The sequence below is a fragment of the Dendropsophus ebraccatus genome, chromosome 10, assembly GCF_027789765.1.
Source record: "Dendropsophus ebraccatus isolate aDenEbr1 chromosome 10, aDenEbr1.pat, whole genome shotgun sequence".
Lineage (NCBI taxonomy): Eukaryota > Metazoa > Chordata > Amphibia > Anura > Hylidae > Dendropsophus > Dendropsophus ebraccatus.
The window spans coordinates 8,453,039-8,480,501 of record NC_091463.1 but is presented as its reverse complement, the minus strand read 5'-3'; the positions used below and the strand labels follow the sequence as shown (position 1 = coordinate 8,480,501).

General features: G+C 44.3%; 1 protein-coding gene across 4 annotated transcripts in view; it reads right to left on the bottom strand.

Moving 5' to 3' along the window:
• Nucleotides 1–27,463, bottom strand: part of LOC138802501 (histo-blood group ABO system transferase-like) — a 35,589-nt gene that overhangs the window by 2,349 nt on the left and 5,777 nt on the right. For 2 of the 4 annotated variants that reach the window (XM_069985889.1, XM_069985890.1), the window contains exons 3-7: nt 19,435–19,489; nt 11,467–11,526; nt 1,353–1,388; nt 695–754; nt 348–383 (exon numbers count right to left, since the gene is read on the bottom strand). In XM_069985889.1, the coding sequence (XP_069841990.1) occupies nt 348–383; nt 695–754; nt 1,353–1,388; nt 11,467–11,526; nt 19,435–19,489 (247 nt within the window). Of the gene's footprint in view, nt 1–347; nt 384–694; nt 755–1,352; nt 1,389–11,466; nt 11,527–18,008; nt 18,052–19,434; nt 19,490–27,463 lie in introns of those variants that run through there. The other 2 variants (XM_069985891.1, XM_069985892.1) reach the window with 2 other exon arrangements.

Here is a 27,463-nt window from a genome sequence, read left to right as displayed (position 1 = left end):
CAGCTTCCTCTACAGATCACAGCCGATCACTGTGATCTGCTTATTATAAGGTGACCCTTTAGGGTTTGTCCACACAATCTAGAGTTTCAATGCAGTAACGCAATGAAGGACGACTGAACGGCAATTAAATAATTGCTGCAATGAAAATGCATGTGTGAACACGGCTTTACACCCAAACACTAATTGATCAAAGTGCTGGATTAGATTAGATTAGATTAGAAAAAGGAATAATTTATAAGTACACAGGATCTAGTTGCAATACTGGACACAATCTATGGACATAGGAGGATTCTAGAAGTCAGACCTAGAAGAGGAAAAAGGGAACACAAATAAAAACATGATCTTACTGTGGGTTGAAGACGTCGGACTTGGTGTACAGGATCCTGAGGAAGAAATATTCGGGGTTAATGGTTGTTATGTAGTTTGGTTTCATGTATTCAACCAATATGGTGCCAGTGGAAGCCAAGGGGACGGAGCATTAGAGAGATGGAGGTCGTGATGGGGCTGGTGGCATCTCCTCCGATAGGTCACAGCTGGATTGGCTGCTATTGATTATTTTAGGCTTTTAGTGCTTTTGTACACATGAGACCTAAAGTATTTTTTGCCTCAACAAATTAAAAAAATATATAAATAAATTAGGAATAAGACATTACAGCAGAGGAGATTTACATGCGGAATGAGTGAACTGTGTTACCTTGGAAGTTTCACGTCCTTGAGATGGGATAAATGAGAGTTTGTGCCGGTGCTATTACTGCTAGAAGATATAAGAGAGATATTACACCAGTAGATGGCGCCATTATACTGGATATCTTGGCGATAGAGATAAGTGAAGCGGGCTTCCTGAGTATTTGTACGAGCCAAAAACATCGGCTTTTGAATGCCTGCTCCATGGAGAAGGTGGATACAGCCCGAGGACCGCCTATGGCCGTATCAATGTTTTCCAGGTGGTCTTCGGACTGTATCCACCTTCTTAACAAAGCGGGCAGACAGTACGAATCAAAGGCCAATCATTTGGGTTTATATGAACCCAAACATTGTCAGGTTCGCTCATCTCTACTTGGAGAGAACAACATTGTCTTCCAAAGAGGAAAAAAAAAAGTAAAACTTTTTGTAGCCTCTGTCCCCCTATGTCGCTGGGTCTATCGTTAATGCAGCTAACCATGCTATAAAGACTGAAGTGGATAAAGATTTATGGTTAAATAAACTGGATATACAGTATAGGAGTAGAAAAAGTAGTACTTTTGGCAGTTGCTATTTTCAAGGGGACTTTATTTCATAAAACTGAAAAACTTTTGGCATTTAGAAGTCAGAGGAAGTTGTGGAGGAGGAAAAAAAGACAAAAATTATCTTACTGCTGGCTGAGAAGGTCGGCCTCGGTGGACAGGATTCTGAGGAAGAAATATGTATCATTATCATGTGGAAAACATAGATGGCGACATTTTTATACTGAATATTTTGGGGAGAGGATAAAATAAATAAATCCTTTTTTTTTTGTAGCCTGTAGGGTCCTCTGCCGTCCTCAATGGTCTAGCAATAATACCAGCCAGGAATGGAATAGAAGGGACTATGCTCATCTGATGAGATTTTTAGAGTTTCCAGGCCATCAAGTCCCGCAAGAACAATTCTGGATCGGTTATTTAAAATCCCCCAGTCATGTTTTACAACTGTTCCAAATTTGATGCGCATAGTTGTGGGTCCGCAATTATGGACAACAAATGCAGACATGTGAACAAGGCCTAAGAGCAATAATAAAATTGTGGTCCCAAAGGTTTCTATAGGGCCAGTTCATATATCCATAGTTTTATGGATTCGCGATTTGGCTGCGGTAGCATCCACAATTTACGGATGTACGGTCCACAGAATTAAAAATCTGTTCACTCTTTTTATTTACAACCAGCATAAAATTAAGGACGTAGGCGAAGTTTACGCTACGTTTTTGCATAAAAAACTGATGCATTCATGTGCATCAGTATTTCCATTGGCTTTCATAATAAAAAAACACAGATCAAAATGCATCCATTTTTTTTAACATACACAAAAATAAGGTCTGCTACGTTTTTGTGTACATTAAGAAAAACGAACGCGTTTTGATCCCTTTTTTAAAAAAGGAAGTCAATAGAAAAATGGATCAAAACGGATGCACACAAATGCATTAACCCCTTAAGGACGGGGCCTGAAATGGCCTTAAAGGGGTAGTCCACCCAAAAAATTTTTCTTTCAAATCAACTGGTGCCATAAAGTGCCAGAGATTTGTAATTCACTTCTATTAAAAAATCTTAAGTCTTCCAGTACTTATTAGCTGCTGTATGTCCAGCAGGAAGTGGTGTTTTCTTTCCTGTCTGACCCAGTGCTCTCTGTTGCCTCCTCTGTCCATGTCAGGAACTGTCCAGAGCAGAAGCAAATCCCCATAGAAAACCCCTTCTGCTCTCCAGACTGGAAATAATACAACTTCCTGTTGGGCATACAGCAGCTAATAAGTACTGGAAGGCTTGAGATTTTTTAATAGAAGTAAATTACAAATCTCTGTCACTTCATGGCAGCAGTTGATTTGAAAGAAAAAATTTTTGGGTGGACTACCCCTTTAAGGACCGGAGCAAATTTTATGAATATGACCAGTGTCACTTTATTCATTAATAACTTCGGGATGCCTTTACCTATCCGTCTGATTCTGAGATTGTTTTCTCGTGACATATTGTACTTCATATTTCTTGTAAATTGGAGTCGATACTTATAACAAATCTTTATGAAAAAAACCCAAAATAGCGTAAAAAATTGTGAAAAAAAGCATTTTTCCAACTTTAAAACTTTTCTGCTTATACAGAAAATGGTTATACCACATGTTATATATTAAATAGCATTAGCAACATGTCTACTTAATGTTGGCGGCATTTATTAAACTATATTTCATTTTTTTTAGACAATAGAAAGCGTAAAACATTAGCAGCAAATTACCAAATTTTCAGTAAAATTTCAAAATCAGATATTTTTAGGGACCTGTTCAGGTTTAAAGTGTATTTGAGGGGACTGTATGTTAGAAAGCCCCACAAAGCACCCCATTTTAGAAACTGCACCCCCCAAACTCTGCAAAAGGACATCCAGAAAGTGTTTTAACCCTTTAGGGGAGTCACAGAAATAAAAGCTAAGTGTGTAAGAAATTTGAAAATTGTAATTTTCTGTGCAGAGATTTTATTGTAATTCAATATTTTTCATAATTATAAACCTATTACCAGAGAAATGCACCCCAATATTGATTGCCCCGTTTCTGCAGTTTATAGAAATACCCCATATGTGGCCCTATTGCGCTATTTGACGCAACCACAAGCCTCAGATATAAAGGAGCGCTTAGTGAATTTCAATGGCTCCGTTATATTTGGTCATTTCTGACTGTACCACTTCAGCTTGGCAGAGGCTCTGGGGTGCCAAAACCTAAAAAACACCCCTAAAGGGCCACCATTTAGAAAACTACACCCCTCAAGGAATGTAACAAGGGGTGCGGTGAGCATCTGGACCCCACAGGTGCTTCACAGATTTTCTGAACAATATGGCGTGAAAAAAGACAAAAGTATTTTTTTGCACTAAAACGTTGTTCTAGCCTTCAATTTTTCATTTTCACAAAGGGATAAAAGGAAAAAAAAACACAAAACATGTAGCGCAGTTTCTCCCGAGTACAGAAATACCCCACATGTGGACATAAAGTGCCAAGCGGACGCAGGACGAGCCTCCAAAGGGAAGGAGCGCCAATTGGCTTTTGGAAGCTGGATTTCATTGGAATGGATTTCAAGGGCCACGTCGCATTTACAGAGCCCTCGTGCTGCCAAAACACTGGAAACCCCCCACAAGTGACCCCATTCTGGAAACTACACCCCTCAAGGAATCTAACAAGGCGTGCACTAAGCATATGGACCCCACTGGTGACGTGCACAAATGTGGAAAAATGTGACGTGAAAGTGAAAATTTTCATTTTTTCACTTTCACGCCACAAATGTGCCCGTCATCTAGGGGTCCATATCCTCACTGAACCCCTTGTTAGATTCCTTGAGGGGTGTAGTATCCAGAATGGGGTCACTTGTGGGGGGTTTCCACTGTCTTGGCAGCACGAGGGCTCTGTAAAAGTGACATGGCGTTCATCATCCATTCTAGCCAAATCCAACCTCCAAAATCCAAATGGCGCTGCTTCCCTTCGGAGGCTTGCCCTGCGCCCACATGGCGCTTTATGTCCACATGTGGGGTATTTACAGACTTGGGGGAAATTACTCTACACATTGTGTTTTTTTTTCTCTTTTAACCCCTTGTGAAAATGATAAATTCAAGGCTAAACCAACATTATAGTGTAAAAATATAATATTTCATTTTCACGCCACATTGTTCCACATTTGTGCCCGTCACCAGTGGGGTCCATATGCTCACTACACCCCTTGTTACATTCCCTGAGGGGTGTAGTTTCCATAATGGGGTCACTTGTGGGGGGTTTCAACTGTCTTTGCAACACAGGGGCCTTTTAAATGCAACATGGCCCCTCGAAATCCATTCCAGCCAAATCCAGCCTCAAAAAATCAAATGGCGCTCCTTCCCTTTGGAGGCTTACCCTGCACCCGCATGGCGCTTTATGTCCACATGTGGAGTATTTCCGTACTCAGGGGAAATTGCTCTACACATTTTGTGTTTTTTTTTTATCTTTTAGCCCCTTGTAAAAAAATGAAAAAATCATGACAAGATCAATGATTTAGAGTAAAAATTTAAAAAAAAATTACACTAAATGTTGGTCTAGCCTTGATTTTTTTCCATTTCCACAAGGAGTTAAAAAAGAAAATAAACGCGAAACGTGTAGGGTAATTTCCCCTGAGTACGAAAATACCCCACATGTGGACATAATGTGCCATATGGGCACAGGGCAAGCCACCAAAGGGACAGAGTGCCATTTAGAGGCTGGAACGGAGGATGGAGGCCATGTCGCAATTACAAAGCTCCTGTGCTGCCAGGACAGTAGAAACCCCCCACAAGTGATGCCATTCTGAAAATTACACCCCATAAGGAATCTAACAAGGGGTGCAGTGAGCATATGGACCCCACTGGTAACGGGCACATATGTAGAACATGTGCCGTGAAAATAAAAAATACCATTTTTTTTCATTTTCACGTCCCAAATGTGGCCGTCACCAGGGGGCCATATACCCGCTGCTCCCCTTGTTAGATTCCTTATGGGGTGTAGTTTCCAGAATGGGGTCACTTGTGGGGGGTTTCTACTGTCCTGGCCGCACAGAGGCTTTGTAATTGCATCATGGCATCCTCTAATGGGAATGGTGGCCATACCTATTTAGCTGGGGAAAAGGGACAATTATTAACTTATTTGGGGGTATTAGGCCAATTATAAGTTTAGAAGGTTGGAAGTGACAGGTGTCCATCAAATTCAACCTGTGTTAATCCAGAGGAAGGCAAAAACCCCTCGTGAGGCAGACGACAGTAGCCTCATCACAGGGGAAAATTCCTTCCCGACTCCATAATGGCGATCAGAATAATCCCTGGATCAACGTGACCCCTGAAATAGGAATAAGGGACAGAATATAGATAATGTAGAACCCCTGTGACGTGTGGTGCGCCTTGGAGCGATCCAGTATGCAGAGGCCGGGGTGATCAGGACAGGTGTCACACTGGAAAATGGTGTCCTTCCTGATTACCCTCTTCCCCTAAACTCTGCACTTCTTCTGGGGTCTCCCGTTCTCCAGTGTGGGGGACGTCACCTGGAAAATGTTGTCCTGGTGAGATACGGGGTCCCTCATATCCAGAAGCGCTGGGTCCGCTCCATGGCTGCTAAATATTAGGGCGCTATTACTACTTCTGATATTTACGGATCGTGCCACAAGCTACAGTAGCTCGGGCAGCGAGGGACCGGAAGGGGGGGTGCTGGTATAAAAGTTATCCCCGTACAGGTGGTGGCCTTTATCCAGCAGTGGGAAGATCAGTTCCCGAACGATCTCCCCACTAACTCCGTGGATGGGGGGGGGGGGGGGCATCTGGGGGCTGGATTCGGGTGTCCCTTCCTTCATACACTCTAAGGGTATGTGCACACTGCGGAATAGCGAAGGATAACCCTTTGTGCATTCCGCAGCTGGCACCCACCGGCGGACTGATGGAGGCGCGAGTCTCCGCACGTGTCATAGACTCCATTCTATGCACGGGCGGATTCCGCTCTCCGTCCAATGTGTTCATTCTTTGGACGGACGATGGAATCCACCCATGCATAACATGGAGTCTATGACACGGGCGGAGACGCACGCCTGCATCAGTCCGCCGGTGGGTGCCAGCTGCGGAATGCACAAAGGGTTATCCTTCGCCATTCTGCAGTGTGCACCTACCCTAAATCTGTAAGTGTACCCTGAGGTACTCTCACAGAGTTTGTAGAATTTCATGCCATACCGCCATCTCTTATTCGGACGGTACTGGCGGAAAAGACGTGTCTGGGGGGCAGCGTACGCTTTGCTACCCCCAGACACGTCACTGGATGATGAGGATGAGGATGAATTGAGGAAAAAAGGATCCCCCTATTCATCCTCACTGGCTGTTTCGGTGTCCGAGGCAATAATAGCGTATGCGTCCGATACCGAAAACACGCCGGGGGCCACTTTTATATGGGAATTGGTATATGGGGTATGTAGTGGTGTAGTGTCAAACATTATTCAATGTAGTGTAGTGTGGTGTAATGTAGTGTTTTTTACAGTAAGTATAAAAAAAAAAACCTACGCCAAAAATGGTGTTGCTGATAAAGTGCGGCACTTATCAGCAGACTGTGGTAGTAGGATATAGAAAAAAAACACCCTACGCCAAAAAGCAGGAGTTGCTGATTAGCAGCACACTTTCGTGCGATGCTGATCAACACTCAGCGGCGATAGGATGCGGAAAATAGAAAAAAAAAATAATTGGAAAAAAAACAACAACTTTTACTACATACTGAACATCCCTATAGCTGCTGATAAGTGTATTACACTTATCAGCCGCTAGAGGGCAGCAGAGCGCAAAATCCGGAAAAAGACGATGCTGGAGCCGAAAAAAGCCGAAGGGGACCGCACGGAAGAAGCCGAAGACCCGAAGAGAAGACGAAGACGCACCGAACCTGGAAGACGCCGATCAGGACCCTGGGACAGGTGAGTAATGTACAAATACCTGCTCTGGACCCCTCAGCTACCTAGCTGAGGGGTCCAGAGCAGAAATTTATTACTTTTGGGGACCTTGATCGCCGTGAACGTCCGGCCGCTACCGGCCGGCCGTTCACGGTGATCGGGCCGGTGTCACCGTGACCATCATAACTTTTTACAGTAATGGCGGTCGGTGCAGTCCTTGGACAGCACCGCCCGCCATTTTTTCCGGGTCATTGGGTCACCGATGGCCTGGAAAGGTTCCGATCGACGCTATTGGCTGATCTGAACTGATCAGCCAATAGCAGCGATCGTCGGCATGGGGGGGGGGGGGTTAACAACCCCCCATGCCGACAGGGAGAGATGGCCTGCAGTGTATTTCAGCAGGCCATCTCTCCCGATCGCATGCGGCAGGTCTGCGGCGCCCTCTTAAAGGACCCGCGTATCGGTACGTCATGGGTCCTTAAGAGGTTAATTTTTCCATCAGTTGTGTCAGGAACTTACCTCACTGGGATCGAGCGCTGCTCTTAGCCTCCGGCCCGTGGTGGCGCCTTCCGAGTGAGATCACAGATACTCTGTTCAGTCGGCGGCTCAGCTGAGCGGTGTTTAGCACTCAGAGTGAGTGGCAGACGTCGCTCAGCAGTGCTTCAGCTGACTCTAATCAGGACTCAGGAGTCCGGACCAATGATGTTCTGGTCCGGGCTCCTGGTCCTGTATTTAAAGAGGATGTACCATCAGATACACACTCTTTAATCTGACCCAAGGATAGAATGGCGCTGTCATTAGAATCAGGCCGCGGTTTAAAAAACGGACCGCGGCACCGGCTTCTCCGTGACGGCGCCGTTCTATCCCTGGGTCAGATTAAAGAGGATGTACCTGATGGTAAATCCTCTTTAACGCTTTGAGGACCAGGCCCAAAATGACCCAGTGGACCGCGCAAACTTTGATCTTTGCGATTTCGTTTTTCCCTCCTCCCCTTCTAAGAGCTCTAGCACTTTGTTTGCCATCTACAGGGCCATATGGGGGCTTGTTGTTTTTGTACTTTGTAATGGCGTCTTTTATTCTCCCATAACATGTATGATGGAACCCCAAAATTATTATTTATAAAGATATAAATAGGTGAAATCGTAAAAAAAGAATGCAATACGGTAACGCTTGGGGGGGTTCCTGTGTCTACGTAATGCACTATATGGTAACAGCGACATGATACTATTATTCTATAGGTCAGTCCGAACACAACCATATGCAGGTTACACAGATTCTCTAATGTTATATATATATTTTTTAATGAAATCCTTTTTTTTGGCAATTAATTATTAATAAAATGGGCCTATTATGACGCTTATAACGGTTTTATTTTTTCACCTACGGGGCTGTATGGGGTGTCATTTTTTCCGCCATGATCTCTAGTTTTTATTAATACCATATTTGTGAAGATCGGACGTTTTGATCACTTTTTATAAATTTTTTTTTATACATAATGTAACATAAAATTGGTAATCCGCGCACTTTTTCCCCTCTTTTCGTCTACGCCGTTCGCAATAACGCTTGTTATATTTTAATAGATCGGACAATTACGCACGCTACGGTAAATTATAGGTTTATTTATTTATTTTTATAAGATTTATTTTTATAACGGGAAAGGGGGGTGATTTGAACTTTTATTGGGGGAGGGTTTTGGGGTAGCGTAATAATGTTTTTTCCTTTTACACATTTGAAGTCCCTTTGGGGGACCTGTACATACACAGCTTTCCTTTTTTACACTGATCATTGCTATGCCACAGGCACAGCATTGATCAGTGTTATCGGCGCTCTGCTGATTGAGCCTGCCTGTGCAGGCTCAGTGAGCAGATTGCCGATCGGACCGCACGGAGGCAGATGAGAGACCTCAGGCGGTCAGTTTTAATAATCAGGACCCCCGCAGTGTGACTGGCCCCGGCACTTAAGGTGTTAATGACACGCTGCATTGCGATTGTTGCAGCCTGTCACTAATGTTGAGGTGTCGGCTGCTCACTGCAGCCGGCCCCCACCTGCTATGGAGCGAGCTTCGCTCCGGAGCGCGCTTCATGGCTCAGGAGGTACTGGTACACCCAGGGTCGTCTGGGCACAGACTTCCAGGGCGTACCGGTATGTACTTGGTCGTCTAAGGGTTAAGGAGCCAGCCTTCAGTTCCTGTTCACAGGCTATTAGGTTTAATACCCTGGTCCCAGCTCCCCCTTGGCTATTCCTGCAGTCCCCGTCCTAACTCTCTCTGCTTGCTCGACTGTGTTACCTGACATCTGGCTTTGACTTTTGACTATCCGATTGTCACTTGTTTTTGTACTGCGCTGCCTGTTTGGTTTTGACTATCCCATTTTGTGTTTGTTTGTCAATCTTGTTCTGTGTGCACTTATTCAGGGAACATCATTGTGGTTGTCCACGGCCGGTGGGTTCAGCGTCAGGGCTCACTGTCATGTCTTACCCCTGCCTGCCCCGTCCTGACAAGTTTTTTGCAAAAACGGATGAAACAAATGGATTGCAAAAACGTAGTGTGAACCCAGCCTAATACTGACAAATTGTGGACCTAAGTTTGTGAATCACAACACAGATCTGTTTAAAGCTTTTCAGATTTCACTTATTACATCACAACTGTGTTTGCACAGATGTCAGATCCGTGCAATCCGTGAAAAACACAGATCTCATAGACTTCTATGCGGGAATCCGTGCGGTCATCTTGTCTGAGCTATGACATGTTCTATTCATTCACACAACGGATTGCAGATCCATGAAAAAAAAAAAAAAGGGAACGTGTAATAGCTCAATAGGAAGCAATGGGCTAAAAAAAGAGTCTGTGATCACAACTTCACTGAAGCCAGGCATTGACTTTCAAGGTCTCACCTCCACTAGGTGGCACCAGAGAGCTGGGGAAGAGCTACTTTGCATGTTCTTTTGATGGAAATCTTCGTAACAAGTTCCTACTATACAGGGATAGGAATGGCAGCATAAACCTATACTCAAACACACAGAAACATGCAACAGCTCACCGCAATATACAGACCCACTACAGACATGAAAATAGGTAAAAGCAGCCCCCCCCCCCCCCCAACTGCTAATACAAAAATTCCCACAAAAATAATGAGGCTTTTGGTTACCATTTGCACACAGTGTAAACCACCCCACCACGATAAGGCAGCCCCAGGCTCAGGGCAGTCCTACACAATACGCCTTTGCTCTGGGCATGCAAGATCCATCTTATACCGGAAAAAGTAATTAGACCACCTGTGGGGAGCAGCTGCCCCTACTTGGTTGTGCACTCCACCCTTGCCCCCAGGTGGTGTAATTACTTTTGCTAGTATAGGATGGATCTTGCATGCCCAGAGCATAGGCGTATTACATGCCATGTTTGGGGGGGGGGCTGCTTTTTACTATTTTCATGTCTGTAGTGGATCTGTATCTTGCCATTGCGGCGAGCTGTTGCATTTTTCTGTATTTTTGTGTGCGTGCAATTTCAGTAAGGCCCCGGGAGTTCAGCCAAAGGGAAACGGGAGGGGCCCATGACTAGGGGAGGGGTAGGAGTGGGGAGGTGGAGCTATAGCTGGTCAGAAGGGGGGCTAGTATAAAAGTCAGCATCACGTGGGCGAGTCAGTCTAGCCTGGTGCTGGGAGTGAGAAGTTGGCCCGCCCGCCCTTTATTTGGGCGCTGTAGTTATTGCTTTGTCACGGCGGCAGTTTAAGGAATAGAGGGGAGGTGGGGTCCTAGAAGGCAATGGAGGAAGGAGTGGTAATAATAATATAACGGTGGCTTGAAGTCCTGTTGGACAGGGTTCCCAGGAAGAGTTATGTAGGTCTGGAAGATGGGTGTCCGCAGGTCTGGTGTGTTACGACTGTGGGCAAGGTCCAGACCGAGTACTGGTTGTGGATGGATGGGTGCCTTCGGGGGACCCCCCTCTCTGAACTTTATGTAGCAAGAAAAAAGTTACAACTTGCACTAGGATGTTTGCACTAGGATTTTATTACAGATTCTATTTTGAAAATGTTAAATTATGGTTGTTTATAATAAAAGCTGTGGCCTTTTATACCACTTAACCCTTGTCTGTGTGCGGGTTCTTTTGGGGGGTGGGGGTAAAAGATAAACGGATATCACCTCTCCCTCAGTCAAGTCATAGCAACGTGCTTCTGCCTAGTGTGAATGGTGTTCTAGGAGAGCTGACCAAATTTGCCTTTTTTTCTGTGTTCTAAACCTACACTCAGTCCTCCTGAGGGTCCCGTGTATTTTTGGGTCTGTTCAGCAGGGCTCATGACATATGGTAACAACATGAAATTAAAGCAAAAGTAGAAAAAGAAGAGACTGCACTCACCTATGTAACTGACAGAGAAGGTCAAGATTCGCATGCAGTCCGGTGCCCTTTAAGGTAAACCTGCAATACGAACATACAGGTGTGAACCATCGTCTTCCAGAGAGACCAGTGATATTGTGTGGAGACCCTCATCTATTACCAGGCCGGTTTTAGACTAAGGGTGCGTTTACACAGAGAGATTTATCTGACAGATTTTTGAAGCCAAAGCCAGGAATGGATTTAAAAAGAGGAGAAATCTCAATCTTTTATTATGACCTGTTCCCTGTTTATAGTGTTCCTGGCTTTGGCTTCAAAAGTCTGTCTGTGTAAAGGGCTATTAGACTAAGTGATTTTTAATGATAAACAATAAATGATCACAAACGAGAGCCACCTAAAATTGTTCACCATATAACGTTAGTCATTTAGGGTCCATTTACACAGAAAGATTATCTGCCAGAGATTTAAAGGAGAAGTCTGGCGAAAATTTTTATTAACATACAGTATTGCCCCCAAAAGGTATACAAATGACCAATATACACTTATTACAGGAAATGCTTATAGGGTGCCTTCACACCTACCGTATCGCTGCGGATTTCACACTGCAAGTTTATCGCAATGAAATCCGCAGCGATAATGATTGCTATGAAAGTCAATGGGAATGTGTATCCGCAGCGGATTTCGTGCGTTTATTATCCGCAGTTTGGTTTATGCGTTTTTCAATGCGGACTTGTTCATGTACCAGCCAGAGAAATAAAGTTTATTTGACAAGACGTCACTTCCTCCTTAGTGGCTGGCCCGGCGGAAGAAGAAGACAAGTTGTTCGTTCATGGTCGTAGAGGCCATCTTGGGGGACATGACCTGTTACAGCCGAATGGGGATCAACGTCTCCCGTCTAATCGGGTTGGTAAGTATAATAAAAGCAGTTTTATTTGTATTTTTCATGCGCCTTATTTGGATCGGTGTGCGGTTAGTCGGTAGTTTCACCACCACCCCCCGGCATTAGGACCCTGAGGGCATCGGGTGATAGCATTGCTGCGGGGGCTGCAACTACTAATTTGGTTTGTAGGCTCATTGCCTAAATGTTGATTTTTGAAAATTCTTTTAGCTTATATTCTAAACGGGACAGTCATGCAAGTATGTAATATGGCTCCTCTCAAAATATTCTACCCAGTGATGACCGTATCCATAGATTTTGCCCATATGCTATGTCGAATGTGCTTTAATTTATTGTTTCGTTTCATTTCTTGGATAAAGGTTGAAGATCCTGAGGAATACAAATGATCCTAAATATAATGATCGGCATCATAAGGCAGATGCATGGAAGACTATTATCTTAACTCTATACCCAGAGTGGGACACACTTCCTAACCAAACAGGTAATTTTTTTTTTAATTAAATTTTTTTTAGGGTGTACTTTATTTTTCTGCTCCCTGTACATTGAGGTAAAGTGTTTTGAATGCCGCCAGCCTGCCTGTCATAATGACAGGCTATAGGTGGCTTTCACGCCTCACCTCTCAGCGTCTCTCTGTGCTGAAGCATACACCTTCTTTCTTCACCATGGAGAGATGAGGCACCTGTCATTATGACAGGAAGCCTGCTGGGACCACTTTTCCTCCGTCTCCATGGAGCATTAGTGTGCAAATGTGGCATACAATGCAATTCCATTGTAATGGGCATCATTGCCTATACAGTTTGTAGTTGCTGATGGATTACCAAACTCTGTTCTGCCATTTTTTAGTTTATATTTGGTAATTTTTCAGTTCTGCAGCATTTCAAAAGGAACATGGATATGGCACACCATCCACACTTGCATGGTCTCGGTCCTGGATGATCATTCATGGCGTCCATTTGCTCCTTTTGTCTGCAGAGACTGCTTGCTGACAGACTGGAGTTGCTCCACTAACTAGTGGCTCTTAGCTGGCTGGTGGGTAGTCTTGGTTTCCCCGGACGCTGGGAGATATGGACAATGTGCTGGGGATCCACCTGGCTTTATTAAAGTTCCTGGGTCTATGCCGAACTCCGCATCACGCCGGATGCGACATGGCCCGGCATCCACACACCGAGCCAGAAAGCTGGGGAACAGAACATGGCCTGCTCGAATCCACAGCCACCCGAACCCCCACCCCACCTGCGGAACCAGCCGCCGCAACAGGGGAACAGATCCGGGTAGCTGCAGGAGGAACACCACACAGTCCAGACTGCCACCAGACTACAGGCTGCTGTCCGAAGACAGTCTTCTGCCCTCAGGGAGCCCCACTAGGCCGTGCCAACGGAGGACCTGCAGCTATGTGGAAAAGGTATGAAAAACTTCACCCCAAGGATGGGGGCTCTTCACAGGCCTCCTACCCGCAGGACAGGAAACCTGAACTGGGGGTGTGGAGAGGTGTGTCAGACTTTTATCTTCTCAGGTTTCCTGTCCTGAGGTGGGAGGTCCTCTCCAGGGGTGCTGTCATATGGCATCTGGGTAAATATACAATTTGCACATAAATGCGATTTTCTCGCATCAGAAATCGCCGCCCTGTTCATGTAAATTTTACGTGAGAAATCCGCAGCGATATGGTAGGTGTGAAGGCACCCATGAAGTGCTTTTTTCCCGCATTAAGGCTTCACTTCCTGGATAACATGGTGAGGTCACTTCCTGGATAACATGGTGAGGTCACTTCCTGGATAACATGGTGAGGTCACTTCCTGGATAACATGGTGAGGTCACGACCCGACTCCCAGAGCTGTGCGGGCTGTGGCTGAGGAGAGGATGATGGCAGGGGGACACTGAGGGACACAGGGCACTGGAGGGACGCTGAGCATCCCTCTGCCATCATCCTCTCCAGCAGCCACAGCCTGCACAGCTCTGGGAGTCGTACATCACCATTTTATCCAGGAAGTGACATCACCATGTTATCTAGGAAGTGACATCGTTTTATCCAGGAAGTGAGGCCTTGATGCAGTAGTAAGTGCAGGAAAAAAGCACTTTATGGGCATTTCCCATAATAAGTGTATATTGGGGATTTGTATAACTTGTGAAGGGGCAATACAATACTTTAATAAGAATTTTGTCCGGACTTCTGCTTTAAAGCCAAAGCCAAGAATGGATTTGAAAAGAGGAAAAATCTCAGTCTTACCTTTATGACCTGATCTTTGTTTATAGTCTGTTCCTGGCTTTGGCTTCAAATCTTTGGCATATAATCTGTCAGATAATCTTTCTGTGTAAATGGACCCTTATTCCATCTAGTCCCAGCAAATGAACAAACGATATGGAATTATACTGAACGATTAAAGGGGTTATCCAGCGCTACAAAAACATGGCCACTTTTCCCCCTACTGTCGTCTCCATTTCAGGTGGTTTGCAATGAAGCTCCATTTACTTCAATGGAACTGAGTTTCAAAACCCCACCCAAACTGGAGACAACAGTAGGGGGAAAGTGGCCATGTTTTTGTAGCGCTGGATAACCCCTTTAATGATGATTCAGCATTCACACATAATTATTGTTTAAATTTGGGCGATACAACAATTTTTTGCACAATAGTCGCCCCGTATAATAGGGCCTGGGTTACCTGGAGACATGCAACCACCAGGGGGCAGCATATGTGGAGCTTACTCTGCATCTACAACAATCCCCACTGGTATACATCTTGGGGTATGTGGATGATCTGACCCTTGATGTTTGTGAGCAGATCGCTATTGCCTAAATCTTATATATGGCGCGTAATTGACATGTCAATCCTTTCCTCGGACCGCAGAATCTACCCGACCATAAAATGGAGTCTATGGCACAGGCAGAGATGCGCACTGGCGCAAGCTGCGGAATCAGCGGCAGATTATCTGTGTGAACCCACCCGAACCTTGGATGCGTTTCAACGTTTGTTGTCTGGATAGCCGAGCTGTACTGTCTTATTTACATCATATTGTGAGGGTATGTGCAAACTACGAAACCCGGGCGGATCACCCACCGCTCACGCACGCATCTCCGTCCGTATCATAGACTCCATTCTATGCACAGGTGGATTCCGCCGTCCACCCAAAGAATGGACAGATTGATCCACCCAGGTTCTGTAGTGTGCACACACCCTAAAGGTTTGTCGGCTGGCTACCCGAACTATTTACATCGTCCTGTAAACGTTTGTTGTCTGGATACCCGAGCTGTACCGTCTTATTTACATCATCCTGTAAACGTTTGTTGTCTGGATATCCGAGCTGTACCGTCTTATTTACATCGTCCTGTAAGAGCTTGTTGGCTGTATACCCGAGCTGTACCGTCTTATTTACATCGTCCTGTAAACGTTTGTTGTCTGGATACCCGAGCTGTACCGTCTTATTTACATCGTCCTGTAAACGTTTGTTGGCTGGATACCCGAGCTGTACCGTCTTATTTACATCGTCCTGTAAACGTTTGTTGTCTGGATATCCGAGCTGTACCGTCTTATTTACATCGTCCTGTAAACGTTTGTTGGCTGGATACCCGAGCTGTACCGTCTTATTTACATCATCCTGTAAACGTTTGTTGTCTGGATATCCGAGCTGTACCGTCTTATTTACATCGTCCTGTAAGAGCTTGTTGGCTGTATACCCGAGCTGTACCGTCTTATTTACATCGTCCTGTAAACGTTTGTTGTCTGGACACCCGAGCTGTACCGTCTTATTTACATCGTCCTGTAAACGTTTGTTGGCTGGATACCCGAGCTGTACCGTCTTATTTACATCGTCCTGTAAACGTTTGTTGTCTGGATATCCGAGCTGTACCGTCTTATTTACATCGTCCTGTAAACGTTTGTTTTCTGGATACCCGAGCTGTACCGTCTTATTTAAATCGTCCTGTAAACGTTTGTTGGCTGTATACCCGAGCTGTACCGTCTTATTTACATCGCCCTGTAAACGTTTGTTGTCTGTATATCCAAGCTGTACCGTCTTATTTACATCGTCCTGTAAACGTTTGTTGGCTGTATACCCGAGCTGTACCGTCTTATTTACATCGCCCTGTAAACGTTCGTTGGATACCCGAGCTGTACCGTCTTATTTACATCGTCCTGTAAACGTTTGTTGTCTGGATACCCGAGCTGTACCGTCTTATTTACATTGTCCTGTAAACGTTCGTTGGATACCCGAGCTGTACCGTCTTATTTACATCGTCCTGTAAACGTTTGTTGGCTGTATACCCGAGCTGTACCGTCTTATTTACATCGCCCTGTAAACGTTTGTTGTCTGTATATCCAAGCTGTACCGTCTTATTTACATCGTCCTGTAAACGTTTGTTGGCTGTATACCCGAGCTGTACCGTCTTATTTACATCGCCCTGTAAACGTTCGTTGGATACCCGAGCTGTACCGTCTTATTTACATCGTCCTGTAAACGTTTGTTGGCTGTATACCCGAGCTGTACCGTCTTATTTACATTGTCCTGTAAACGTTCGTTGGATACCCGAGCTGTACCGTCTTATTTACATCGCCCTGTAAACGTTTGTTGGCTGTATACCCGAGCTGTACCGTCTTATTTACATTGTCCTGTAAACGTTCGTTGGATACCCGAGCTGTACCGTCTTATTTACATCGCCCTGTAAACGTTTGTTGGCTGTATACCCGAGCTGTACCGTCTTATTTACATTGTCCTGTAAACGTTCGTTGGATACCCGAGCTGTACCGTCTTATTTACATCGTCCTGTAAACGTTTGTTGGCTGTATACCCGAGCTGTACCGTCTTATTTACATTGTCCTGTAAACGTTCGTTGGATACCAGAGCTGTACCGTCTTATTTACATCGTCCTGTAAACGTTTGTTGGCTGTATACCCGAGCTGTACAGTCTTACTTACATCGTCCTGTAAAAGTTTGTACAAGGGGGAAAAATTCCACTAACTTGTTATACTTTCATTCTGTAGGGACTTTCCTGATAGAGGACAATGGCACAGGAATATGGGGCTGATCCGGCTATAATCCCGTCAACCAGCTTCTCGCACCTGCACTACAGTGGGAATAGAGCCAGAAGCAGTTGGCAGTGCTCCCTGTGAAGTGAATAAGAGACTACAGTACGCTGGGAGCCACTACACAGGGAGCAATTGCCAGTGCCAGTGTACCATGCTGTTAGGGTTCTTTTATATTAATAGATTTGTCAGAGGTCAGAACTAGTTTGCGGTGTCTTTACACGGCACAACAAAATCAAGTGGCTGGACTGCATAAACAATCCATGTATCATTCATGCAGCCATTAAAACTGACAGCACAGATACTGTACATATAGGATATACATATATTTGTGCTGTCAGTTTCCAGATCAGATAGCAGTACATACTTACCATCTGCGCTGCTTGTGATGCGGCATCCCGCTCTACTGGCTTTCTCGTCCTATATCTTTAGACCCGGCCTCCTCTGTCTGTCAGTCATTCTGGAGGAGGTGGTGGTCTGAAGATACAGCTGATGGCCAGAGGACTGGAGAGCTGGATGCTGGATCACAAGCAGCGCGTATTGTAAGTATACACTGCTTGTGGTGTGACATCATCCTCTGCTGGCTCTCTTGTCCTATATCTTTAGGCCCTACCTTCTCCAGCTGTCAGTCAGATCTCACAGTACATACTAACCATCCGCGCTGCTTGTGATGTGACATCCTGCTCTACTGACTCTTATGTCCTATATCTTTAGGCCCCGCCTCCTCCAACTGTCAGTCATTCTGGAGAAGGCGGCGGTCTAAAGATACAGCTGACAACAGAGGGCTGGAGAGCCAGATGCCGGACAGAAATATATAATGTAAATCTATGCTGTAGGTTTGCTTTTATCGTTATCGGCCACACATAACTCCCGTTTACACAGGAAGATGTGTGGCTAACAACAATAAATTTTAAAGCCTCCTTAAAAGACTTGACAGCTGAGGATCAGGCGTTTTCCCGTCCTCAGCTGATCGCTGTCACTTTTACATGGGTCGATTATCATCTAAAGGAGCGTTTCTAGCAACACGCACTGCTAATAATCTGCCTGTGTAAAAGGTCCATTGCCGTATAAAATCCACTAAGCAAAAAAAAAAATAAAATATTTGAGCAGTTAAATTGAAAACTTTTTTGGGTAAAAAACCCCTTTCGTTAAAACTAACATATCTGTGTTCCTCAAGTTTTTATGATTACAATGATTGCCAGTTTACTTTAGTACTCGCTTATATGTGACTTTTTGGTGGGGGATTCCAGATGCAGTGATAGCAAATACGAGCAATACACCGTTTGCTCATAGAGATCAATGCAGTACTTATGTCTCGTTCGCGGGAAGATTATCCCCCCCACTGAACCACAGATTAAGCGTTTTACCGCCATAAAATTGCTGCGGTCAGCTGGGTTCATGCTGGCTATGAGCTGTGCTCCAACAATGGGAGGGAAAGAGCAGAACGTTTCAGGACAAGTTTGGTAAATGAAGGTATCTACAGAACGATTTATCCTGACGAGACCTTTAGGTAATAACATGCCTATGGGTCCGATCTGTAGCCTGATAACATTCACATAGTTCACATTGCATCACATGTCTGTGCAGATCCTGGTGAAAAAAAACTCATAAAGACTGAGCCATGACCTCAGCTACCGAGCGATTTCTTCTATCTTCCCGCTGAGCTTTCATCTTTTCCTTGTGTTTGCTCTCTCTCTTCTGTCTTGCTCACCCTTTTTCTCGCTCGCTCTCTTCTGCACTTTTTACCACTCATTTGCTTTTTCTTGTCTTTTTCCTACACACACTGTCTTTCTTACTCTTTTGCTTGCTTGCTCTCTTGCTTTTTTTGTCCTCTCACACATCCCTATTCGTACACTCTCCTACTCTCTTTCCTGCTTACTTATTACTCTGTTCACTTTCTGCTTGCTCTTTTTTTGTCTGCTCACACTCACACTTTTTGGCCTGTCTTTACTTCCCTTATCTTGCTCACCCTCCATCTTGCCTGTTTGTCTTTTTTCTTGCACACATGCACTCACATCTATTCACCTATGTTAGTGGGATGGGAGGATATAGAGAAGGAGATACATGCGCCTCACTCACCAGCTCAGCAGCAGACCGGCGCACAGGCAGAAGAGCAGTCTCCTCGGGTTACTTACTGTTGGAACAAATAAAGGATGACATCAGTGACCCCAATATGGTGCGCTATGACATCAGTGTGCCTCAGTACAGTGCGCTATGACATCAGTGTGCCTCAGTACAGTGCGCTATGACATCAGTGTGCCTCAGTACAGTGCGCTATGACATCAGTGTGCCTCAGTACAGTGCGCTATGACATCATTAAACTGCAGTTAAGTGTGCTATGACATTTTCTAGCCTTAGCACAGCATGCTATGACATCATGAACACACAGTGTTATGACATCGCTAAGCCGCAGCACAGTTATCATCTTAGGATAGTTACATAGTTAAAGGGGTTATCCAGCGCTACAAAAACATGGCCACTTTTTTCCAGAGACAGCCCCACTCTTGTCTCCAGCTTGGGCGGGGTTTTGCTGCTCAGTTCCATTGAAGTGAATGGAGCTTAAAGGGGTTATCCAGCGCTATAAAAACATGGCCACTTTCCCCCTACTGTTGTCTCCAGTTTGGGTAGGGTTTTGAAACTCAGTTCCATTGAAGTAAATGGAGCTTAATTGCAAATTGCACCTGAACTGGAGACAACAGTAGGGGGAAAAGTGGCCATGTTTTTGTAGCGCTGGATAACCCCTTTAATTGCAAACCGACAAGAGTCGTGTTGTCTTTGAAAGAAAGTGGCCATGTTTTTGTAGCACTGGATAACCCCTTTAATAAGGTTGAAAGAAGAGGGAAAACCCTCTGCTGTATTGATCCGGAGGAAGGCTATAACCCTCATCAACTTTACTATATGATATTGGAGCTGGAATTACCACGGCTCTTGGCACCAGACCCTCCAGATCCTCATTAAAGGATTTAAAGTGTTCCAATTACAGGCCTGTAAAAGCGTCCTGTATTGTTTTTTGTAGGGATGGTCCGAACCGAGTTCTCGGTTATGATTCCCACTGTCTGCCCGCTCCGTGGAGCGGGTGGATACAGCGGAAGGACCGCCTGGAAAACTGGGATACAGCCATAGCCATAGGCCGTATCCCAGTTTTCCAGGCGGTCCTTCTGCTGTATCCACCCGCTCCACAAAGCGGGCAGACAGCGGGAATCTGATGCCGAGCGTTCGGGTTCATACGAACCCGAACCTCGGCAGTTTCAGACCATCCCTAGTTATTTGTCATCACTACCTCCCCGAGTCGATACTAGGTAATTTGCGCGCCTGCTGCCTTCCTTGGATGTGGTAACTGTTTCTAAGGCTCCCTCTCCGGAATCCAACCCTGATTCTCCGTTACTCATGGTCATAATGGTAGGCGCAGAAAGTACCATAGATATAAGTTTATCCCTGGAAGGTTGTTCCAGGCATCTACTACTCTTTCAGTAAAATAATATTTCCTTGTGTTGCTCCTGATCTTTCCCCCAACTAACCTTAGATTGTGTCCCCTTGTTCTTGTGTTCAATTTTTTTAAATTATAAACACTTCCCTATTGAACCTTATTTAGGCCTGTAACACACCCATTGACTAAGCTGCGGACCGTCCAGACCAAGTTTAGACTGCTTTTTAGTTGGCTCACTTTATGAAAGATGAGAACAAAATTGTTGGCACAGTCACACTGGAGCCATGCTACGTTCCTGATGAAACATGTTATCCCACCTTCCCTTATCGGGGGTGTCGCTATAGTGTCCAAAATTCCTAATAAGTCTAGTGTAAGATATAAATACACAGCCCTCGCTTATGGTGTTCTCTGTTATCAGCCGTTATCACAGCCTGTCGTCTATAGGCTTCAAAATGGCTGAACTGTCTTGTAGCCAGATCCTTTCTGTTGCCCATGGCAACCAATCACAGCTCAGCTTTCATTTTACCACAGCAATATGGGAACTGCAAGCTTAGCTGTGATTGGTTGCTATGGGCAACAGGAAGAACCTGACTATACGACCGAGCAATTCATTTTCCCCTTTAGGCCCAAATTTGCACATCAGGTGTCCGGGAACTCACTGTTGTTCTCGGTTATCAGCCATTATGACATGTTTGTATCCAGAGGATGTATATTCACTGTTCTCTGTTATCAGCCATTATAATAAAATTCATGCCCTACATCAAAGAGGATATCCAGAATTTTTAAAAAAAGGCAATAACAGCGCCACCCCTGTCTTCAGGCTGTGTAGTCTGTTACAACTTAGCTTCATTCACTTTCAGTGGAACCAAGCTGCAATACTACAGGCAAACTGAGGACAGGGGTGGCACTGTCTCTGAAAGGAAGCAGTCTTATTGTGATTCTGGAAAACCTCTTAGTTTATGGTCCAAAATGAATCATTCCCTTCAAACTTAAAGTATAGGATCTTTTCTGTGTACCCCCTCATCTTCCAGCGGTCCTGGTGTAGTGTCCCACTATGTGTTTCTTTGTTCTTTACACACCCAGGCAAAAGTGTTTGTCAGGTGTCACAATTAGTACAGTTAGCTGCTGTGTCCTACTCCAGCCACTAGGTGTCTCGCTCCCCCAGGACACAGCTGCAGTTCAGAAGAAAGGTTTAGTGACCATGGGTCTCCAAACTGCGGCCCTCCAGCTGTTGTGAAACCACAACTCCCATCATGCCCGGACAGCTAAAGCTTTGGATTTGGCTGTTCAGGCATGTGGGAAATGTAGTTTTGCAACAGCTGGAGAGCCGCAGTTTGGAGACCCATGGTTTAGTCTGTCACGCACACTCAGGATTTCCTTCCTGAGTTAGGGTAGTTAGCTGAGGAAGAGACCAGACTTGTTCCCAATATGACAGACAACAGTAGTAATGCACTGCTAGACCTGACTGCAGGGTAACTGGAGATAAAGGAGCCCCCCCCTCCCCCTTGCCTGCGCCGTGGATCCTAACTTCAGGACAGTCACCCCCTAAAGAAGGAGAGAAAAGAAAGATGGATCCGCAGTAGAGCACGGATGCAAGTTAGCCGCTCTTTACTGAACTTCGCTCTACTGAGAAGGAAGGAAACTACTAGTTAGCTGCACCAGAGGCAGAGGCCTGGGACTCGTGTTACCAATCAGGATGGAAACCCGACACTGAGAGGCAGAAGGCGGTCAGGTAAGATAACTAGGACTGATCTATATGTAAGTATACACAATTTTGCACTTTGTATTGCACTGAAGATACGTAAAGTTTAGGGATGAGCGAACCGAACCATAACGAGCCAGATTCATTACCAACTTTGGAAAAAGTTCCATTCGTCACCAAACCGAACTTTGAGAAAGTTCGTAACGAATCTGGTTAAAATAACAATAACAAATAAAATCACAGAATATACCAGGATACAAGGGATTATTACTCTTATAATCCCTTGTATCCTGGTTTTCTGTGAGTATCAAGATGTGTGTATTACTGGGAACGGCAACTAGCAATTGCCGGCAATAATACCGCACCAAGTAAGGGTTAATATTTAATTAATAAAGCACATTTTCGTTCTGAAAAAGCTATTTTCCTTGTTCAATAGCATAATTAAAAGGAATCAATGCTTTTTCAATTAAATATACTGTTAATAAGTTGGTGGGGTAGTGTGAATATAATTCTCATCTAGTCAGACAAATAATGTGGAATATAATTAATTATTTAATATATAGCTAATACCAAAAAAATAATAAAACAATTAAAAATATACAAAAAATAAAACAATGTTTAAAATTGCTAAGTTCATATATTGTAAACAGTAGCAGCAAGTAGAACTCGCTTGTGTATAGGTTCATATAATGTAACCATTCGTGGCAGATGGAACTCGCATATATATAGAGCCAAATAGTGCTGGCTGTGCCGGGCGCTTTGCACAAACAGCCGATAGATAGGATGTATGGTTATACGTATTTGGTAGATATTACATTGATATCAATCAAAAGAGTGTGTGCAGCTCCCAAGTGCCTCAGAGGCTGAGGTCCAGAATAGGCAGTGATAACCCTAAAATCACTAATAGTCCAATAAAGAAATAGAAAAGGGAAGGGGCCTAGACCTCTAAGCAGTGTTTGTGAAAAAATGTATAAAAGGATGTCATCTATGAAGGAAATGTTAAAAATCTAATAATAATGGTCATGAAATGGATCATGTAATGAAAATACAGATAATAAAACTGATAACAATAATAAAATCAGCACCATAAAGTCGTAAAAGCATAAAATCCTAAAGGGCCCTTCTATTAGTATTGATTCAATAATGTGTCATTATGCTAAATCCTGGAATGAAAACAGTGGTAATAATAGTAAAAACACATGTGAATTCATCTAAACATAAAGTACTGACTGATGTCCATGTAAAACACAAACTCATGCTCGGTGATAGCAGATTAGGCTAATATCTCATTGTCTTAGGCGGACTACAGGTCAAAGCAAGTCTAAGGATAATAGTGCAGTTATCATACAATAGCTGGTTGTGCTAAGGGATGTACAGTCATCCGTTTGCCTGCTGGCACTTCTCACCCCTCCTGTATCGCTCCGTTCTGCAGCGAGCATACAATAGCTGAAGGACGCGCTGCAGAATGGAGCGACATCAACTTCACACAGGACTGCAAAGCGCCCGGCACAGCCAGCATTATTTAGCTCTATATATATATATATATATATATATATATATATATATATATATATATATATTTTTTTTTTTTTTATTTTTTTTTTGTATATTTTTATTGTTTTATTATTTTTTTGGTATTAGCTATATATTAAATAATTAATTATATTCCACATTATTTGTCTGACTAGATGAGAATTATATTCACACTACCCCACCAACTTCTAGAGAGCCTACTTAATATACTAACTAAGTAGGACTTTGAACTGTATTTTCGACAATAATAATTGCCGGCTTTAATACCGCTCCCTGTAATGGTTAATATTTAATTAATAAAACAAATTTTTGTTCTAAAAAAGCTATTTTCGTTGTTCAATAGCATAATTAAAAGGAATCAATGCTTTTTCAATTAAATATACTGTTAATAAAAAAATATATATATATATAAATAAATGTGAGTGTGTTTGTGTATATATATATATATATATATATATATATACACACACACACACACACATTTATTTATATTTTTTTTTTATTAATTTTTGATATATATACACATACACACACACTCACATTTATTTATATATATATTTTTTTTTTTATTAACAGTATATTTAATTGAAAAAGCATTGATTCCTTTTAATTATGCTATTGAACAAGGAAAATAGCTTTTTTAGAACGAAAATTTGTTTTATTAATTAAATATTAACCCTTATTTGGTGCGGTATTATTGCCGGCAATTTTTTTTTTAACTATTTTTGCACTTTGATTTTTTCCACTTTTTTCATTGTCATAGCAACTGCAACTAAACAAAACTATACCCTATCACAGTCCCACTATTTTAGCTGAAATTATTCAGCCGTTAGAGCAAGGTTCGTTTTAGGTTCGGTTCGTACGAATCCGAACTTCAGGAAAGTTCGCCGGATCAAACTTTTCAAAAGTTCGCTCATCCCTAGTAAAGTTGAATATTGTTTAAAGTGGGACTTTGTCTTCTCTACCGTTGTACCCTGAACCTTACATCTGTTTTATTGTAAGGTCCGGTTGCCCGTGTGTTCGAGAGTGGGTGTTACCACTCCTGACCACCGTGACAATTTGCCCCCAAAACACCAAAGGCCATTGACCGGTTTAATACCAGTATCCAGCGACCCAGGACGCGGAACTGGGACCCCCTCATCTCCCCACCGGTCCTGAGACTCCATCATCTATGGCATTAAATTGACAGCCATCCATTACATGCCTCCCAAGTGTCCCCCTTTTGGAGGGACAGTCCCTACTTTTAAGCCAAGTCCCTCTGTCCTTCTTTGCCCCTTACATGTCCTTTTTGACCTAGGAATTAGATTTGCATTAATAAACTTATGTTGCTCTAAAAAGTGTCTGGTTTCTTACTGTATAATAGACCCAAAGGTGCACATTATTCCATCATGTGGTACAAGTAGGATCCTAAAAATTGTTATATATTCAGATGACATTATGACCCCTTTCACACATCATTTCACATATAGCCATCACAGGTGTTACCGATCCGTTTTGGGGCCATGTTCCATGACACACACACAAAAAATTATTAAGCCATTGTGTGTCCGTGTCACCTATCTGACAGGGGGTCCATGCAAATATGGACGGTTATGCTGCGTTTACACGAAACGATAATTGGCCCGATCGTACGATTAACATTGTCGGAGTAACGATTTTTTTCCCTTAACGATCAGCATTTAGACGGTATTATATATTGTACGGAAATTTGTTTTGCGATCGCTTGAGCCTATCTCACACATTGGTTAAATCGGTGAACGACTGTTTACGCGGAACGATCTGCAAATTTTTTGCGAACGACGATTTTAGAACATGTTGTAAGATCAAAATGAACGATTTCTCGTTCGCCGTTTGATCGTTCGCAGCGTTTACACGTATGATTATGGTTCGAATTTGATCGTTATAGTGCGAATTCGCACGATAATAGTTCCATGTAAACGCAGCATTACTGAAACACATTCCAAATCCTGTCCGCAGTTGCGATAATCTCCCGAAGCGATAATCTCCCGAATAGGCCAGATTCTGCAGATTATCGCTCCCTGTAGTAGGGCCATAAATGTTGAACCACGGCTTTTTAGTTCCTTATTACACTGTCTCCAATTTATCACTATGAGGTTTACCTGTCCTTTACAAATGACGACATGTTATTGGTGGCAAGATAGATTTTATCCCTGTCATATCCAGTGCTCCTGCTCTAATCCTCCATACCACCTTATGTCCCTGCAGATATTACCTGCCCAGTCTCTGCCTTCAGGGCTCTTGCTCCCAGCATCATGACTATGTCAGGGCCCAGGGGGTCAAAAACATAGGACAAGTGGGCCCTAAGGCTAGCACCCCCCACGCTGTCCCTGCCTACTTGCAGAGCAGGTCTTAAATAACCGTCCACAACGAGATCATGTAACGTCCCTGCTCTGAAATGTGCAAAAAGACGGACAAAACACTGACAGACAAAATGCAGACAAAACACAGGAATAGACACAACAGGAATGGTGAGACAAGCCGGGCCAGCACAGAGAGGGCGGACAAGGTACAATGGCAGCAGACGAAGGCAAGTCACAAAAACAGGCGGAGGGTCAGAACCAAGAAGGCAGCGAGGCACAAAAGCGCCAAAAGCGTAATCTCTGGCACAGAGGTCAAAACTTCACCGCCAGCCACGCCATTCATGCGTTCTACGGATGTGTGACTGACCCCTTAGATTTAGGTACCCCCAGGGGCGTAGATAAAGTCACATGGGCCCTGGTGCAAGAGGTCAACTTGGCCCCCCCCATAGGCAATGCCACGCCACTTCAAGCGCCACTCCCAATCACAGCCTGCTTGTCATGGCAGCCAGAGGCCTAGTGAAGGCTTCCAGGCTGGCAACAATTTTGCGAGGTTCTGCCTGGCGGCTGCTGTGACTGAGTCTATGCCGTGGACAGCGACAGAAGCAGATTGCTCCATTCACTGCATAGTGGACGTGCTGAGTTACTGCAGCTCAACTCCTGATACAATGTATGGGAGCTGCAGTAGCTCAGCATAGCTTTCTGTCTGCTCCCTGCTGGGCTGGCTGATATGGCTGCCTGCCTTCTGTCTGCTCCCTGCTGGGCTGGCTGATATGGCTGCCTGCCTTCTGTCTGCTCCCTGCTGGGCTGGCTGATATGGGTGCATGCCTTCTGTCTGCTCCCTGCTGGGCTGGCTGATATGGGTGCATGCCTTCTGTCTGCTCCCTGCTGGGCTGGCTGATATGGCTGCCTGCCTTCTGTCTGCTCCCTGCTGGGCTGGCTGACATGGGTGCCTGCTCCCTGCTGGGCTGGCTGACATGGGTGCATGCCTTCTGTCTGCTCCCTGCTGGGCTGGCTGATATGGCTGCCTGCCTTCTGTCTGCTCCCTGCTGGGCTGGCTGATATGGCTGCCTGCCTTCTGTCTGCTCCCTGCTGGGCTGGCTGATATGGCTGCCTGCCTTCTGTCTG